The sequence below is a fragment of the Labeo rohita genome, chromosome 14 (assembly GCF_022985175.1).
Source record: "Labeo rohita strain BAU-BD-2019 chromosome 14, IGBB_LRoh.1.0, whole genome shotgun sequence".
Taxonomy (NCBI): Eukaryota; Metazoa; Chordata; class Actinopteri; order Cypriniformes; family Cyprinidae; genus Labeo; species Labeo rohita.
This window is the reverse complement of record NC_066882.1, coordinates 2,562,746-2,582,190: the sequence shown is the minus strand read 5'-3', so window position 1 is coordinate 2,582,190 and position 19,445 is coordinate 2,562,746. Positions and strand designations below refer to the sequence as shown.

Below are 19,445 nucleotides of genomic sequence, written 5' to 3'. Positions count from 1 at the left end.
TAATACTTTTCTCTAAAGTAACAGGATTTCCTGAATTATCGTCATCAATATCATTTTCGCAATAATGCCAGAAATTACTGTGATAAATTTTTAAGCCCATATCGCCCATCCCTAGTGGCGGAAATAGTTGAATGTTATTACAGTATTCATTTCAGGGTTTGTCAAACCTTTTGAAAGAGAAACTCAAGCACTTTTCAGTGACTTTCAAGCATTTCACACAACTGTTTCCAGCACTTTAAAGCTCTAAAATGATCCAATTTGAATGTTATTTTTAATGGGATGACCAAAATATACTTTGTGGTAAACAAACGCTTATGTAAAATTAAATAAATACATCAAATCATAATTATAACCAGTAGATGACAGCAGAGGAGCACTTATTAGTCATTCATTTCTACTTTTTTCTCATATTTTGAAATTATAAAATCACTACTATAAAATCATCAAGAAATCAGATGTTGTCAGAATTGTATACTTTTTCTTCATGTATGAAGAAAGAAAAGTCACAAAGAAAAACACAAAACTTTTCTTTAAGTTGTGAGGCGACTAAATCATACAGTCACTGAAGTTGTTGGTCAGTTCCAAATAATACTATAGAAGAATAATGGTACATTTAATGAGAGTAGAAGAGTAGAATATATAAATGTTTTATATAAAAATTTGATTTTGCATGTTACTGTTGTTAATAAAAGTAAATTTTGTATGCTTCCCAACTCAAGCATAGTGCTTTACTGTCAAATCTGTATAAACATAATAAACACGAAATTAACATGTAATATTATTAGTAGCTGCACTTATTAATGTAAAACAATAGTCGTTTAATGGTTCAAATTTCTAGATTTTTAATACTCCCACGCTCCACCTCCTCAGCGTTACCAAATCTGCTCCTGGCGCCACCATCTGTAGAACTCTCAAATGCGAAATCTGACCATCTCAACACACACTGTTTGTCCTTGTTAAGGCAACAACTCGCACAAAAGCCAATAAAATTTCAAGTGTTCATTTAAACACTTTTGGCCCTATCTGGCTTCCATAACACTGTAAAAGTCATGATATGATGTCACACTCTCCAGTGTCTATTTAAAGAACATAAATTCTACATAGGAAAGTTCCAAATAGTGAAGTGAAGAGCCAACATGTGTGACAAAAACTTGAGTTTCATCATAGCCACTTTCAAGTCTGTTCACTTGGGTGCCATATTTGCAACATCTCCAGGCAATTATTTCTGGCATCCAAGACCAAGTCCTATCTCCTTAAATGGGGAAATACTGAATTCTAAACTGCAAGCAGTTTTTGAGAATTCAGTATTTCCCCATTTAAGGAGACAGGACTTGGTCTGGATGCCAGAAATAATTGCCTGGAGGTGCTGCAAATAGTACATTTCAAAAATCATTTCAAATTAGCAACAAAATCATCTTATGCTCAAATAGAATTAAAAAAAGCTGATTTTTGAGGCTAGACCAGCCAATGTGCACGTGCAGTCCTAAGTGTGCGTCTCAGAACACTGTTTGGCAGTTGGAGCTATTAATGGCAGCTGCAGTGATGCAATGACTTTACCAAGTGGCAATGGGCTTGTTTATTTAGAAGGCAGAAAATATTCCACCATATTGCACATTGCATTCTCTCCTATTCAAAAGTAACATGCATGCACTGTGTATATGTCAAGTCTTAAGTTTCGCTTCCGGCTGAGAAGACACTCTATAAGTTTGGTGACTGAAACCCAAGTGTTTCATCAAATTCCTCCATCTTGTGAAAGCACTGCCAATATTTACCCTAGTTTTTGTATGTCTTTGGCAAATCTTCAAATTTTGGCCTGTTCACACCAAGAAAGATAACATATAGATAATGCCAATATAGTTCTAAAAATCGCTCTCAATATTAAAGAATAGCAGAGTCACAGCTAGAACGATAAAGGCACAGAGAAACTATATTTTTGGAATCAAAACTATTTTTTTTTTTTCAGCTGATGAACAATAACACTGACACCCAATCAGAATCAATCCTGCTATAACAAGCTTGAGAATTTAAAGTGGCTCAGTGCTCAGAATAAGCAGACGATATTTGATCGGATGCTAATATAGTTATCTTTATAGTTATCGTTCTTGCTGCAACCGGCTGTTAAGGAATCTGATTTTTTTATTTGCATGTAACACATCAGCCATGATCCCATATCGGCTAAACACGCTCTGACTCAGCCTGCTACAGTAGCCACGCCCCCAAACTCTCGCTATTGGACGAGCTGAAAAAAGACTGACAGATCTGAGCGGACCACGCTAAATGTTTTGATGGTGTCTGAGAAACACCAAAATATAGGGGGTGGAGATACACTCTGAATGGCATACTTTTAGTAGTCAATGAACATTTAAAAATCTTCACCTAAGTCTTGAGCATGAGAAAGTTGAATCAGGCCGCTAGCCCACCTCTCTTAGTAGTTTAAGAGTAATGTGACGGTTCCGTGTTAGGCAGGATGGACGTGGCCCTCTGTTGAGGCCTTTAATGTGCCTCACGGCAGCAGGTGCAGGTCTGCTCGCGCTCTGGCACCGAGGTAATAGGCGCAGGACTGATGAATTATGGAACCTGCTCTCGGCTGGCACGCAGCACATTAAGGCAGGCTGAGAAATTACAGGCCTGTTCTCCGAGAGAAGTAGCCTGTTAAAAAATTAGAGCTGGAGAAGATATTTATTCATGGCACCTATAAGACAGATGATCTTCACCAACAAACGGTCTCTCCAGATAAATAAACCGATACGTTTGTTTAGAACCTGACCTAGTTTAATCAAAAGAAGATTGATCAAATACACACCGTTTCCCACCGCTGGATCCTCAGGATCATGTTTAGATTGAGGAAAGGCAGGGGAATATCCTAGGGCAGTAAAGCTTAACAGAGATTATTTACATTTGTTCTCAGAGCAAAGCCGAGGAAGGATTTTCTCAAGCCTGAGGAATAATAGATGTGGAAAGTACACCCATGTTTTCTTGTCTCAACTCTGTTAAACAACTACTCCAGAAGAAAACTAACAACTTTGGAGACTCTAGCATGGAGGAGTCTCTTAAACGAGAAGATACACAGTACCTTGTAAATAGATAAGATCGACTAAAGTGGGACAAATCATGGGAAACAAAAGTTTGGAGTTTGGTGTTCTGTGTCAACACTCAATCCACACACTAGCTTCCTTGTCTGTAAACCCATTTTGTTTCTTAAAAACATGCAGCAAATGTGTTTCATTAAGAAATTGTTACAGTACAGACGTCACAAGCAAGAACACATTAACATATGACCCCCTCTCTCTGCTTTTGCACATCAAGAAAACATTGTTCTGATTCGCTGTCACGCTTCATATCATAATAATTGACCCTTTGCATGGAGTTTGATTGACAAGGGGTCTGACCAATCACAACACAAAATCTGCCATTTTGTCCGACAAACAATCAGACAGGAGAGTAGAATAACATTCGGTGGACTTGAACTTGAAAAATGCTACGTACTGATGTCTTTCAGTGTTTGAAACAAGATACCTTCTGATGTTCATTCAAGTCTATCTCATGCTATAACTAGTAAAGAAGAAGAGCTGATTGGTTCTATGAAGAATTATAATAAATAATCAGAACATTTTCAACCAATATCTAGATATATTTTTAGAGAAGGCATGTTTTAATCCAGATTAAAATGTAAAAAACAGGGAAAATATTGAATTTTTGCAGATATCCGATTCTCCTTTGCGGAAATTATAAAAAAAATATTTTACATTTTGGTTAGTGTTTAACCAAAACTTATTTGTTAGAATTAAATAAACAATAATGAAATTATTTATTTATCAATCACTGCATTTTTTTCTCAGAAAAATGCAGTGGTAACCTTCATAATTTACTTTAAGATTTATCATTTGTAGATGGTCTAAAGTCTAAGACAATAGAGTTGTAAAAATTCTGAACATCTTTTAAAAGTCATGATTTGTTTTTAAAAATATATTACATATTAATGAATAAATCAGTATATATACAATTACAGAATTTGCAAGTGTCTTTTTTTTTATTCATATAAGCTATAGCTTCTGACATTTAAATCCAAACATACTCATGATTTTGTGGTCTTTTGCAGCCCTAAAAAAATTATTTTTGCTTTTCTATAAGTGCCACCTACTGTCAGAATGTGTCATTTTGTGCATTCTCAGATTAAATGCAGTGATCCAAAACACTGAATCTAAACCTCATTCAAGCAAAACGCTTTAAGAATAAGCCAAACTACTGATGTGATCTAATTGCTAGCACACCCTGAGCACATGTGAGTTAGTCCTTTTATCGGCAAGACATATCTGCAAAATTTTTTATACTGGGCTGATGCTGATATTCACATTTAAAGCCATTATCGGTCGATTCCAGTATCGGTCTAGGGTGCATTTCCTGTACAATGACGTAACTTGATTAGTTGATTAACCTCCATTATACGATGCATTGTTGTGGAAACGAATTAGCTATTCATGACTGTTTCCTGAACACGGTCGCATTCTCCGTTGTTTCAACCACATTAGTTCAACAATGTAGGGCTGTTGTTAATGACATCACCGAGTAATAACTTACACTACATAACTGATTAGAGGTCTCTAAAATGCAGCTATATTGAACATGGCACCTGGTGACTCATATACTATTTTGTGTTCCCTGTCATTTCGCTTTATTTGATGTTTGATTCATCACGGGTTCCCTCTTACGTCATACTCTGGGGTTCCCTTAGGCATTTATGCGTATGTGCACTATTCAAAAATGGCATTTACAGAGGAAGCTTAAAAATACATAGATTAAAATGAATTTATATTTAGATTGAGTGAAAGATATAGATTGTACTGCATGTTAGCTTGCTTATTATGCCCAAAAGCATAATTTATTGAGCCCATATGTCTTTCTAACAAGGAACTACGCTTCTAACCACAGGTCGAGAGCCGTAGTTCCAAGTTTGTGACGCTGTTTGTGAATGTTCGTTTGAACTATGGTTTCGGGAAACACTGTATTGTTGAACTATGTTGGTAACAATGGAACTTGCGACCATAGTCGGCTAACGATGCTTTTGGGAAACGCACTCCTGATCTGTCTTTTGCATTCCTATAAAAAAAAGAAAAAAAAAACTAATTGCCACTAATTGTCAGAGAGTCAGAATAAGCTGAGCATTCTAAAAATCTACACAATTCAGACAACAAAGTAACTAGAATTATTCATATAGGACTATTTTGAAGTGCCTGCAATAACAATACTATGAATGTTCATTACTGACAGTCATACAGGTTTGGGAATAACCTGTGTTGTATTTGGTGTTGTAAAATTCTACTAAATGTCTAAGAGTGACCATCATCTCAAATTACGCAATAGACACAAGAAAGAACAAGCAGCAAAATTTACGGCAAAACGCAAGAACAGCTTTTCAAATATTTATTGTGTGATTACTCTGAACACTTTAAATATTGATGCTGTACTGGAATGCGTGCTGGATATTCCACTAATAATATGCAGTACTTTTAAAACCTCGATTCGCTTTGGGCAGCTGCATTAAAAGGCAGCCATCAATCAAAAGAGCAAGAGAGTCAGAAGAATCAGCCTGGCATTTAACAGCAGAGAGCTGCTGGCGACCACTACCGCGGTCTCTGCCTTCCTCCGCAAACGTCCCCCTCAGCAGCAGCGCTGAAGAATGACACAGTTAGACCCCATGAGGCATGTTGGCTATTCTCAAATGAGGCATGCAAACCATCTCCCAGCGGAATAAGTCAGCGTGTCTTTGTGGGAAAACGGCAACTGAAGATCTGTAGTTTCACACTGCAATTCACCCCTGACACTAGCAGGAATTCTGGGGGCAGGAAATCACTTTACCCTGTTAAAACCAGAGTACAGAGCCAGAACTGTGCAAAGATCTGCACTGACAGATGAGATTTTGGCCTGTAAAACTATCATTTTCCTCATTTCACTGAGATTGGGACAGCCACACAGCTGTTTTCAAACAACTGCAGATGTGAATATTGCAGCTCCACATGTACAAACACAATGCATTCATTACACTTGTACCACAAATTCACTAGTAAAACTGTGAGATTTTAGGTCAAACAATGCCCAAAGTCAAGAACCGTGGTGTTTTAGTATCAGAAGGAGTGAGAATGAGCTTCAAGACAAAAGCTAAATCTGGATAAGGGTTACGGTATTGATTGTTAAAGTTCTGCTATATCAAGTACTTTTGGCTAGGACTGTATTAGAAAGTGAATTACAGTTATCTGCTGAATCTAAATAGTCTGACAGTAAATCATTTCAGATGCCTTCTCTTCAGACATTGAAAAATAGTCCTCTCATATCAGCAGCAAAGGACATTGATTCCCTCATGACTACTGCAGGCTGCTGGTTATTGACGGACAAATCTGAAACAGGAGCTGTAGGTGGCATATCAAACAGCTCATAAATTGACAGGTCAAGATCAGTGAGCAATGTCTAAAGCATAGCTTCCCAGGTTTCAAATTCATGCAGCTGAAACATATTGCAAATAACATATTTACTTCGCAGTGGATTCTCAATATGGGTTCTGCAACACAATATAAAAATGAGAATTATTATAATCCATCATAACCTACAAAGCTATAGACCCTGGTGAAAAATAAATATACTAAAATGTATTTTAAAATCCATTCGCAGTTGTACTTTAAGTATACTAAACTGGCATATTTAAAGTCTGCTAAATTGCTAAAACTAATTTTGTACTTAATGCACTTTAATTGTGTGGAAGTAGTGCTGAAGTCCAACTAAAGATATACTGAAGTATATCTGATTGTGCTAAAGTGGAACTATTGCAAATAAACTTTAGGTACGCTTTAAATATTTCGCATTTAAAGACTGATGTTATTTAAAAATCATACAATCCTAATCAATAGTGACATTAAGACATATCTTACGCTTAATATTAAGAACGTGCATTGTGCACAAATAGAATTTCAAATAAAGTTTAATTACAGTTTTTACATGTGACCCTGGACCACAAAACCAGTCTTAAGCAGCACAGGTATGTTTATAGCAATAGCCAACAATACATTGTATGGGTCAAAATGATCAATTTTTCCTTTAAGCCAAAAATCATTAGTATATTAAGTAGAGATCATGTTCCATGAAGATATTTTGTAAATTTTCTACTGTAAATATATCAAAACTTCATTTTTGATTAGTAATAGGCATTCTAAGAACTTCACTTGGACAACTTTAAAGGCAATTTTCTCAGTATTTTGATTTTTTTTTTTGCACCCTCAAATTCCAGATTTTCAAAGTAGTTGTATCTCAGCCAAATATTGTCCTATCCTAACAAACCATACATCAATGGAAAGCCTTCAGGTGATGTATACGTCTCAATTTCGAAAAATTGTCATTTATGATCTCGAGCAATATGTCAGTAAATATGTTAATAGATTTGAACTACACTTAGCATAAAATAAATGCATTTTAAATCTATCAGTTTTTTGCTAGGGGAACAATTGGGAAACAATTGTCTGAAGAAACGCGATGGAATACAGTCTCTGTCACTATCTTTAATAATACTAAAAGATTAAATGATTTTTTAAATGGCCAAAACAATTAAGTGTTTAATATGAATCATACTGTAAGATAAACGTAATAAAAGTTATCTGATAAGATGAGTCATATCAGAGAGAATAATGCTGCAATGATTTGAATTCACTGTAATTATTAAATGACTCAAGAACATTCAAAATAGATCCTTAAGTGTCCAGTGAAAAGGCAGACAGACACTCATTTGTACAGACAGACGAACAGACACACTAACAGACAATAAACAGATTTGACTGCCATGTGCAGGAAAAATGTAAATGTGGCTTTAAATCACAGTCATAAAGGAGGCAGAGCTCAGCTGGAGTCTGTTCCAGTTAGCTGTCTTTCCTGATGATATTGATCATAATACGAGCTCCCCATGAATCCCGCGGAGCTGCGCGAGTATAATGTATCACACAGCAGACCCACATTCCCTGCCTAAGGAGAGTGGAAATATAGAGCGGCATAAAAATATGCTGCGGTTAAGGCCTGTGGACCCCCCCGAAGAGCAATAACACATATCTCTTTGATGCATTCATAGCAGAAGTCTTATTTATACAGATGAATGAAGAGTCAAGAGCTGCAACACTTGACTCAGCCCACAGGTCCCCATGAGGTGAGATCTGCTCAACAGCAGCAGCTGAGAAACCTGCTTTGGAGGGCAGAAAGAGGGGAAAATGCTAAATAATAAACTCTAAAATAACAGTGGATGTGGAGGAAGATGTTTACAAAGACACAGGAGTCTTTTATGCTTGGGAAGTGAGCTAAAGCGAGCTAAGCTAAGAAGTGAGAGTGCATACTACATTCCTGTGAATGGAGAGTCAACAGGGTTCATGTTGTTCTTAAGTCTGCTGTAACACAATCTTACGACATCGCTAGGATTGGCAAAACACCTTCTTACGACTTACGAGAGCCCAGCCATCTCAGTATGCCAACATCTCCAATGCCACAATCCAAAACCACGTAGCTCAAAATGGTGCCGTGTCCGTGGCATGAGAGGACTGAAGCTGCTATTCCTCCGCTCGAGAACAGCAGGTCAGAGATTCTGAATAATTAATCACAGTGAAGTGCAAGCCAGACCGAAGCCAAGTAAAAACACACAGTACGGTATACTCCTCTAGAATACACTGTAGTTACAAGGGCTGAGTGATATACTGAATATTCACCAGGGGTGTGTGATACTGACAAAAAGAGATATCTCAATGTTTTGTTTCAGGGGAATTTTGTAGACAACTATAATTAAATGGTATTTTGCAGGGTGTGCTTTTGTGATGGTGCATAGGCTGGTTTAGGCAGGTTGTGGAGAGCTGACTCACAAAACTTCTTTTATAGTCTTTATCTTCTCTGCAGTGGTTAGTTCACACTCACAGCTGTGAGACAAATTAACTTTTCCACTATGAGGATATATTTGCCCCCTTAAAGTGATTATTCACCCAAAAATTAAAGGAGAAGTCCACTTCCAGAATAAAAATTTACAGATGATGTACTCACCCCCTTGTCATCCAAGTTGTTTATGTCTTTCTTTATTCAGTTGTAAAGAAATTATGCTTTTTGAGGAAAACATTTCAGCATTTTTCTCCATATAATGGACTGATATGGTGCCCCGATTTTGAACTTCCAAAATGCTGTTTATATGCGGCTTCAAACGATTCCAAATGTGATTGTAAATGATCCCAGCTGAGGAAGAAGGGTCTTATCTAGCGAAACGATCGGTTATTTTCATTTAAAAAATACAATTTAAATACTTTTTAATCTTAAACACTCATCTTGCCTTGTTCTCGTTGAACTCTGTGTATTCTGGCTCAAGACAGTTAGGGTATGTCGAAAAACTCCAATCGTATTTTCTCCCTCAACTTCAAAAATAGTTTCAAAATCATCCTACATCGCTGCAGAAGTACCGACCTAGTCTTTGCAAAGTGAACATGCAAAGAAGATCAAACACCCTATTTTGAAGTTGAGGGAGAACATGAGATGGGAGTTTTTTGACATACCCTAACTGTCATGAACCGGAACAAAAACATTCCAGGCAGAGTAAGACGAGATGAGCATTTGAGATTAAAAAAATGTATATAAATTCTATTTTTATGAAAATAACTGATCATTTCGCTAGATAAGACCCTGCTTCCTCGGCTGGGATCGTTCACAACCGCATTGGGATCGTTTGAAGCCGCATTTAAACTGCATTTTGAAAGTTCAAAATCGGGGCACCATAACAGTCCATTATATGGAGAAAAATGCTGAAATGTTTTCCTCAAAAAGCATAATTTCTTTACAACTGAATAAAGAAAGACATAAACAACTTGGATGACAAGGGGGTGAGTACATTATCTGTAAATCTTTGTTCTAGAAGTGGACTTCTCCTTTAAAATTCTGTCATTAATTTTTCACCCTCATGTTATTCCAAATCTGTAAGACCTTCGTTCATCTTTTGAACACAAATCAAGATATTTTTAATTAAATTCAATAGCTTTCTGACCCTGCATAGACAGAAACGGAACTACCATGTTTAAGGCCCAGAAAGGTAGTAAGGGCATCGATGACTTGTAAGTTTTTGCCCAGCTTAACCTACTTAAATCAGAATAGGCAAACAAAAATTTTTCTTAAATATATACACATGCATATGTGTGTGTATATTTATGTAAACATAATAAATATACACAGTATACACACATATATTATGTACACAAAACGTTTATTTTGAATGCAATTAATCACGATTAATCGTTGTCCAGCACTAATGCACACCCCTACTATTCACAATACTTTTGCAATAAATCTGAAGACTGAACAATATCATTACAAAATGTCTGTTCACAGAAATATGTGTGGCATTTGTCTTCTAAAAGATTCTTTAACAAAAAAAGAAAAAGAAGAATGTAGATAAATATTCCTGACTTGCATCATTATGTTTATTATTTAAAAATATTCAAATAATAAAAAAAGGGTAACTGGTTGCCATTTGGTTGAAATTATTATCATTATTATTTTTAATAATTAAAAGATTAGAAAGATAAAATATTGTAGGTTGCACTCCAGATTTTAAAAGAGACACACTTCATCTGTTGATTATGTTATCTGTGCGTAACAGAGGCGGGACTGATTAGACGGTTGGCTGAATGGACTACTCAGTGTCATTTTCACAAACGTATGACTCCACATAACTTGCTGAGGCGGCAAAGTACAGGAACAGAATGGAGTTCGTGGCGAGTTTTAGCTGGGAGACTGTTAGGATGTTGGAGGCAACAGCTGCTCCCTCTGTGTGATTAATGAGGTACGACTCGAGGCAGACAGTACTGCCTCTTCCCTCCACCTCCAATCAAAATACCGCCCGAGCCAATGCCGACCGAACAGAGCGGGTCATAACAACATCGCGCAGACCCAGTTCTCCCCACAGCACGGTGGAAAGGACGGGTCAGCAGAAAGCTGCAGATCAAAGGCTACGTACTTGATATTATTTCCTGCTCAGCAGCCTATGACAATCAAGAATAGAAATCGAGACGGGGAAAGTGGAGAAATATCTATACGCGTATGTGACCCGCTGTGACGCCCTGATTCAAGGCCTTCATCTGTATTCTTTGAGTCTCTGGCAGGCAGGAAGCAAGAGGAGGCAAAAAGGCTCCCAGAATTCCCTGCGGCAGGACTGATTAGAATAAAAGACCCACAGTACTGGCGGAACGAGCTCCTGGGAGCCAGGACACATTAACAGCACTAAGAGCCGTTTCATTCCAGCTCATTGCATGGCTCGCAGATCAAGGCTCCATAGTCTTTCTGACATAAAACTGCCATCAGCATTTCTCTCCTCCGAATGCCAGTCTATAAACCGCTAGGCAAACTCCATAATTTGCTCTTGGGCGGTGATCTCGCAAATGAGAGCTCGAGACGTTCGCGTGGCCGCCACGTAAACAGTGCAAATGAAATTTGATAGGAAAATAGCGTAGATGGCGAGAGCATCCCAACGGCACACTTCATTTGAAACACGCACCTATAGCGGGCTACGGCCGTGCATATATATCTGCGACTGTGCTGCTGCGAATGTGACATTAAATAAGACGAAGGAGGTGATTTGCGAAACTCCGCAGAGAATTGATTCTAAAACCCGAGGAGAAAAAGACACATGCCTGTATACACTGCGCCTGGTGTGTTTACTGATAAATGCAGCCCATTATTTTGAATGATATTGGAGAAAGAACAAAAATTTGACGTCGGATGACCCTCTAGTGTTTTCATTTCAGCGTAATGAAAACCCATCCGTCTTGCGGTTGCATTTCATTCTAATCTCCCTTGAATTAAACTGACGCTTCAATGGCGTTTTTGGATGGCTCACCTTTCGCGCTCGCTAATAAACGATGCAGTGCGAAAGAGAAATGAATCCTGAAATGAGCGGCGTGGATGTGTAGGTTTAAGTGACTCATGCGCACCAGCCGAGATGTTCTGCGGCTCCATCCAGCTGGCGTAATGCAGCCCCTGCTCCCAGCGTCGCGCAGCCATTCCTTCGCATTGTGCTGCCGACTAACCAATGAGATGAAAAAGCCCTGAAACTAATTGGCCACTCTGACGGCACTGTGGGAATGTGTTTGAAGTTTTCACACTGGTACTTTCACACTCTTGCTGACTCAGTGGAGCGCTCTGCTTCTGTGGCCCACAGGATGCATCAGCCTCAGTCTCTGGCTAATACTGCAGACGAGCAAACATACATAGATCTTTTGCGGTCTGGTCCACACTACAGCTTGTTTTATCCAAAAACACAGGTCATTTAGACAGGATGGGTCTGCCTGACTGGCACATCATACGACCAGTCCATAGTTCTATTTTTATATGATGATTATGGGGTGAGAACAGCTGAAATCTGACAGCAAAATAACAGAGCGGTGTGAAACTAAGTGTTAGCTGATTCAAATAATGACGCTGCAGCTTCCATGGCAGAACAGGCCAGAGTTGTAAACAAAAACTAAAAATAACACAAACAATTTTGTCAACTGTATTAAAGAAATGAGATTAAATATAAATATTAGATTAAAGAAACACTTGAAATGAAATTAGAAATGCTGAATAAATTAAATAGGTGTTAATATAATATACAATAATACTACTACTAATGACAAATGCACTTGACAAAATGACAAATTAAAATAAAATGAAAACTGAAAATAAAATGTCATTCAAATCATTAATAAATACTTCAGTAGATTAAATATAATAGTAAATAATGCTTACATTAGCAGAAAATGACTGTGATAATGTACCAAATTTCCATCCATCTAAATCTAATAAGAACAAACTTTTTTCCACAGATATCTCTCTGCAAAACACTAGAAGGCTGCCAGGAAAAAAGTATGTCTCTAGCAAGTGTTTTCACCATTTCCAACATCTCAGTAGTTAGAAGTACTAGGCTACACTTCAGAGAAAGAAAAAAAAACACTAGCTGCAAGATTTATTTTTCAGGCAAACCTCTCTGAAATGTTTCCAAGAGCTATATTTGCACTGAAAATGATTAATTTTTGTCCAGTATGTGATTAGACACAAATAAATAAACAAAAATATTAAAACATTGAAATGCCAAACTACTGTAAGCTGCAACTTATTGCTTACCTGACATGATTGGTTGTCCAGTCATGCTCATGGGGGCCATCCCGAGGTTGTTCATGGCAGTCGCCCAAGCGTTAGGGTCCGACATGGGCATTGCTAAAGAGTTGGAGTCCATGGCAATATTTCTAAGGCCCTCTGAAAAAGAGAGAAAAAACGAATCTGGGTTTATATCTAAAAGAGAGAATGTGTTTGAACATTCTAACCTAAGAGAAATTAAAATTCCTGTCTGGAATTTGTGTCAATTTGTGTGACAAACCCATTTAGTCCATATTTATGACCAAAATTTTAATTTGAAGGGTCTAAGAATGTTGTTTTTGAAAGAGTTTATTGAAAAGTTATTACAAATGATATATTTTTTTTTCAATTTGAATATGTTAAAATGTATGTTGTTAGTATGATGGCAATGCTGAATTTTCAGCATCATTACCTCAGGCTTCAGTGTCACATGATCCTTCAGAAATCATTCTAATATGCTAATAGTTTATAACAAGCAGTTTGCTGGTATTTTGTATTTAAAGTGCCCCTATTATGGATTTTTGAAAATGACCTTTCATGCAGTGTGATACACAGCTGAATGAAAACATCCTGCACGCTGTGCTCTGCACTGTGAGGGTAAATTCATTAGGGTACAGTTAGGGTATGTCGAAAAACTCCCATCTCATTTTCTCCTCCAACTTCAAAATCACCCTACATCGCTGCAGAAGTACCGACCCAGTGTTTACAAAGTGAATATGCAAGGAGAGTCAAACACCCTTTACAAAAAATGGTAAAACAGCAATGTAGGATGATATTGAAGTTGGAGGATAAAATGAGATGGGAGTTTTTTTTTCGACATAACCTAACTGTCTTAAACCGAAGTGCACAAAGCAGAACTAGACACAACAGGCATTTGTGGTTAAAAAAAAGTTTTTAAGAAAATGACTGATTGTTTTGCTAGATTAGATCCTTATTTCTTGGCTGGGATCGTTTAGAGCCCTTTGAAGCTGCATTTTTAACCTTCAATCAGTTGAGCACCCTTGAAGGCCTCTATATGCAGAAAAATCCTGGAATGTTTTTCTCAAAAAAAATTTAATTTCTTTGCAACTGAAGAAAAAAAGAGATGAATATCTTGGATGACATGGGGGTGAGTAAATTATCAGGAAATTTTTTATTTTGAAAGTGGAGTAATTCTTTAAAAATGGTTGCTCTCATGTACTCCGTAGCATGCAAAATATGTTTTTAGTTGTGTGTGTTGTGTTGCTCCGTGCAGCTTGTAGACCTCTGGCTAACTGACTAAAAGCAATATCTGCTCGCTCGCAATTGTCTAGAAATGTGTCGATGAATAATGAATGTTTGTCATTGATATTACTTGGAGTTGCAGACTGCAGTGCATTATCAATAAGTTTCTGCATTGGGCTGACGCATATACCATGGCATTCTGTTTCCGACATGTGCTGCATGCAGTAGACCAATCACAACAGACTGGGTCATCAGACCAATCACCGCAGATTAGCGTCATGCAAAGGAGGAAATGAATCGTTGAGCGAATCATTTTGGGAGTCATTAAGCAAATGTGACCCTGGACCACAAAACCAGTCATAAGGGTCGATCTTTTTTTTTTAAATTGAGATTTGTACATCACCTGAAAGCGGAATAAATAAGTGTTCCATTGATGTATGGTTTGTTAGGGCAATATTTGGCCAAGATACAACTATTTGAAAAACTAGAATCTGAGGGTGCCAAAAAAATCTAAATATTTAGAAAATCACTTTTAAAGTTGTCCAGATGAAGTTCTTAGCAATGCATATTATTAATCAAAAATTAAGTTTTTAAAATATATATGGTAGGAAATTTACAAAATATCTTCATGGAACATGATCTTCACTTGATAATATAATGATTTTTGGCATAAAAGGAAAATTGATAATTTTGACCTATAAAATATATTTTTGGCTATTGCTACAAACATACTTGTGCTACTTATGTGGTCCAGGGTCACAAATACGGTAAAAATAAATGCATATAAGACAATGAAAGTGTTTTTTGACCTTGCATGCATGCCAACCTGTTGTTGGGGGCTCTCAAAACAAAAATATATGAACCTTTCATAGTCCACAATAGGGGCACTTTAAATATGTAATGCATGAGTTTTTAAAAGTGTGAGTTGAGGACTGAAACTTGAAATGTTGAGAGAGTTGAGAGAGGAATGAGATGTGAAGTCTTCATCAGCTTAACACATAATACATACTGTATTATGATAAAAATTGGAAACTTCTTCTGAAAACTAATTCATGTACTATTAACACAACTGAGGTGCCAATGTGCTTAGCACACCATCACTTCAGAGAAAACAGACTGTCGGTTTTGAGGCAGAACTGCTGCCAGAGGTCTGATAAACTTCAGTATCGCCCACCAAAAGAATGAACGCTCGAAACAGAGCTCCGAAAGTTCCCGTATCTGAGGTGTGACCGCTGGGCTTATACTGTGTGTGTGAGAACATATGCTTCCTGTGCGATGTGGGCGGCAGACACACGGAGGAGATCATTTCCACCGACTATCAAGAAAATGCCATTGTGTTTTGTGGTCGGTCAGGGAATTATTATACAGAGTTAATGAGAAACAGCATGATAATTAGCTTTCAGGTTCTCCAGAGGGTTATCAAAGGTGGTTTTGGTCAAAAAATAAAGAAAAAGCACAGCAAACCAAAAAATGACCTTCCCGACATGTGACTTCATGCTGCATTTTTTTATTTAAAGATAAATCACAACTCAAGGGTTTACGGGATCTTTTAACATTTAAATAACGTCACGTCATGTCTGAATTAGCACGATTGTACGTCAACAGCTCCGATTCTGCTCTCAGCTGTTCACGTACTCGCACTCTGAAGTGATTAGTCTCTATGGCAACACTCATAGTGCCAACACAGATCCATGTGCGGCTTTGTTGTTGATAATTAATTTCTATTTATTCACCTCTACACTTCTTTGCAAAACACTGAAAAATAAAGAAAGTGAACCAGGTAGCACTGGCTATAATAAAATGACATTTCAAACAGGAACGATGCACAAAACGACTATTAAATGTCGAAGGCCTGCCATTACAGTCTAAGTTTCAAACTTGCATGACATTGACAGATTTAGATTGTTTTTAACATTCTGAAACGCACAATCACTCTGACATGACATGAGAGTGTATTCAAAGTCACATTTCACCAATACCATTCTGGTTTTAGACTCAACAGATAGCAGAAATCACACTCTGAAGGTTAAAGAAGAGTGTCTGGTTGATCTTCTGCAGGAGGATATCGGCCACGGCTCATCTCTCAGATGTGTTCTTTTCAGCAGTCCTCCTCTCAGTCATCCAAACAGACGGCAGAGGTCCAAGGTTTCAAGCGAAAACAGTTGTTTAATCATCTGTATCAGCAGCAGTGGTGAGGGCGAATTGGAGCGACAGCCAATTTCCCTTCCCCGCTGAAAGCAGTCCGTAATCACGCTGTTCCAAATCCTCGCCGGATTTTCCATTTTCCGCTCCTCAATCACTTCCCACTCATTGGTTAAAGAAACTTTACTCCAAAACTACTTTCTTTTATGTTTTTTTAGGCAACACATATTGAGTTTTTCCTCAGTAAACTACTAATTTGCTGTTTATTGGTAGTAAGTAAGGCAGTTGTTGTAGTAGCTATATATACAGTAGGCCAATTATTGATATGTAAACACTCGGGATGCGTATGCATCATGATTGCAGAAAACCTGGGAGAGATAGCCTTTACGGCTAGAGAATTACACGGATATGGTGCAAAATAGTTAGATTTAAAAAGATTGTAGATTATATTGATTAGATGTCATTTTCAAAATGTTCTTCACCTATTACAAGAGCTTGTCACGCAGCGATAAGCGTCGTTATTCAACAAAATTGACGTTAGATAGTTTGACAGTCTTACAGATCTGAAACAGGAATGTTTTTTTGTGGGCGGTTTTCAAGTGGCAGTCTATGGAGCCATGGAATAAAAAAAATAAAAAAAAAGGTAAATTTGATTTATTCTCACAATTCTCATAAGGAAAAACAACCCGTCATTCTCTCGTTTCCCCTTGGCTCAGAATAGGAGTTTGTATCCCACACTTCTGTCTTTTTCCCCTCAGAATTGACAAACTCACTATTTTTAAGTTAAATCGAGTTATAAAGTCAGAATTAGGAGATATAAAGTTACATTTGCGAGAGAAAAAATCAGAATTGGGAGATAAAATAAATAAATGTTTAGAGATCGACCGATATATCGGTTTACCAATATTTTTCCCGATATTTAAGAATTTTACCATAATCGGTTATCGGTTTTGTAATATCGGATTCACCGATAAACGCCGCAATCTTGTAGGTGTTTTGAGAATTACCGTCAGGATCACCATTTCAGCACGTCTGAGGGGAGATGAGACAACAACAACAGCATGCATAGGTAAAGCACTTGCTTAGCTGTAATTAGTAAACTTTATTTAACATAACAGCCATTAATGCATATATCAGATGTGTTACATAAATGCCTGATATGTAGCTAGTTTATGCAGCTTTGGATCTAAGAAACAGACAAACTCACAGAGTCACATAAGATAATCCGTCCTAATAAACATGTAAATTTGTCTGAATTAAATAATATACAGCCATGAATGAGCACATGTTGGAAATGAAAGTGCTGAATTTAATTCTCTCTGTGTTGTCTATATGCTCATCATTAGTCTCGTGAAGTCGGAGTCAGCTAAAATAATCCGTCAAGTCCTGTCCCAATAAAGACTTACCTTTGCCTGAATTAAATAATACAGCCATGAATAAGCGCACGTTGGAAATAAAAGCACTTAATTGAATTCTCTCTGTTGTGTATATCATTAATCTCGTGAAGTCGCTTTCATTTTGCTGTTCACTCACCGGGTTGATGCTCAGGAAATGTTCCAGCACAGCCACCGCATGTAAATTTTAACAAGATTCACTTGTTTAAAACACCCTAAATTATATTAACATTTACTATATAACCATTATTTCGCTAATACACATCTAAAATATACAACTCTATGGAAATTAATTACCATCTCCTTTGTTTTGCTTAGTGTTGCAGCTGATGCATTTTATAAACAAAAAAAAGATGAATAAAATTTTTTTATTGTTGTAATATGAAGATTAAGGAGGAAAAAAAAAATCAAGGTGAAGCATGGACTTCACTCAGTCATTTATTTACTTTATAACAGTAAATAAAATATAGGTTCTGCATATCGGTTATCGGGCACTAAAACATTCTATAATAATTGGTATCGGTTATAAAAAAAAAAAAAATCAGTATCTTGTTACCAGTGTTTTTTGCAACCACTATGCGCACACAGCTGCAAGTGACATCACTGTGACGTCTACTTCAAATTGGTCTATAGGTATAGGGTGGGATTATGTGATCTATTATATACAGTGATGCAGAATAAGGCATTATGTGCTTCATAAGTATTAATAAATAATAAATATATTGTAGAAACAAATTTTTTGTAAAGCTGCTTTGCAATGATTTGTATCATTAAAAGCGCTATACAAACGAACTTGAATTGAATTTAATATTAATAAACAGCCAACATACTAGTAATATGCATTCTAATAAGTTTTTTTTAATTAATTTTTTTTTTTTAATTAATTCTAAAAACAGCTGTGCTCCCTAGTATGTTACAGGAAACAGTGATTATTTTTTTATTTATTTATATCTATTTTTTTTTTATTTTTATTTGTTTTTACTTTTTTTAGGATTCTTTGAAGAATAAGTTCAAAAGCATTGAAATAAAAATCTTTTGTAATATTGTAAGTACCTTTAACTTTTTGACCAACTTAATGCATCCATGCTGAAGTATTAATATTAAAATATTATTAATATATAAGTATTTAAAATCCTACTGATTCTCAGCTTTTTTTTTTTTTTTTTAAATATGAGTCAGTATTAATCATCAGATTTTCCATCTCTGGCTGTTAACAGTCCATTAACACATTTTAATACAAGGTGAAATCATGCTGACACAGAATTGTATTGTGATTGTGGCCCGTTTCCATGCATGTAATGCTCATGATGGAGCGGCAACAGAGTGCGAGAACATCGTGAGACTTTCAGAAACACTTCTTCTCCTCAAGGCAAAAATCTCACAACTGTTCTCTGTGCTCCATTTCCATTCGGCAGCGCTCACACACTCTGATCAGCAGGCTAGAGGAATACTACAAAAGCCTTATCCAGTGTAAATACACTGCCATCAAAGCATCACGCTGTGTAAGTGTTTTAAGATTACTGTGGATAATGCAACGCAGCA

At 36.9% G+C, this 19,445-nt stretch overlaps 1 protein-coding gene across 9 annotated transcripts in view; it reads right to left on the bottom strand.

The window, feature by feature from the left end:
• The window catches only part of enox2 (ecto-NOX disulfide-thiol exchanger 2), a 248,229-nt gene that overhangs the window by 74,790 nt on the left and 153,994 nt on the right, over positions 1–19,445 (bottom strand). For all 9 annotated transcript variants that reach the window (XM_051127055.1, XM_051127057.1, XM_051127060.1 and 6 more), the window contains one exon: positions 13,153–13,284. In XM_051127055.1, the coding sequence (XP_050983012.1) occupies positions 13,153–13,284 (132 nt within the window). The remainder of the gene's footprint in view (positions 1–13,152; positions 13,285–19,445) is intronic.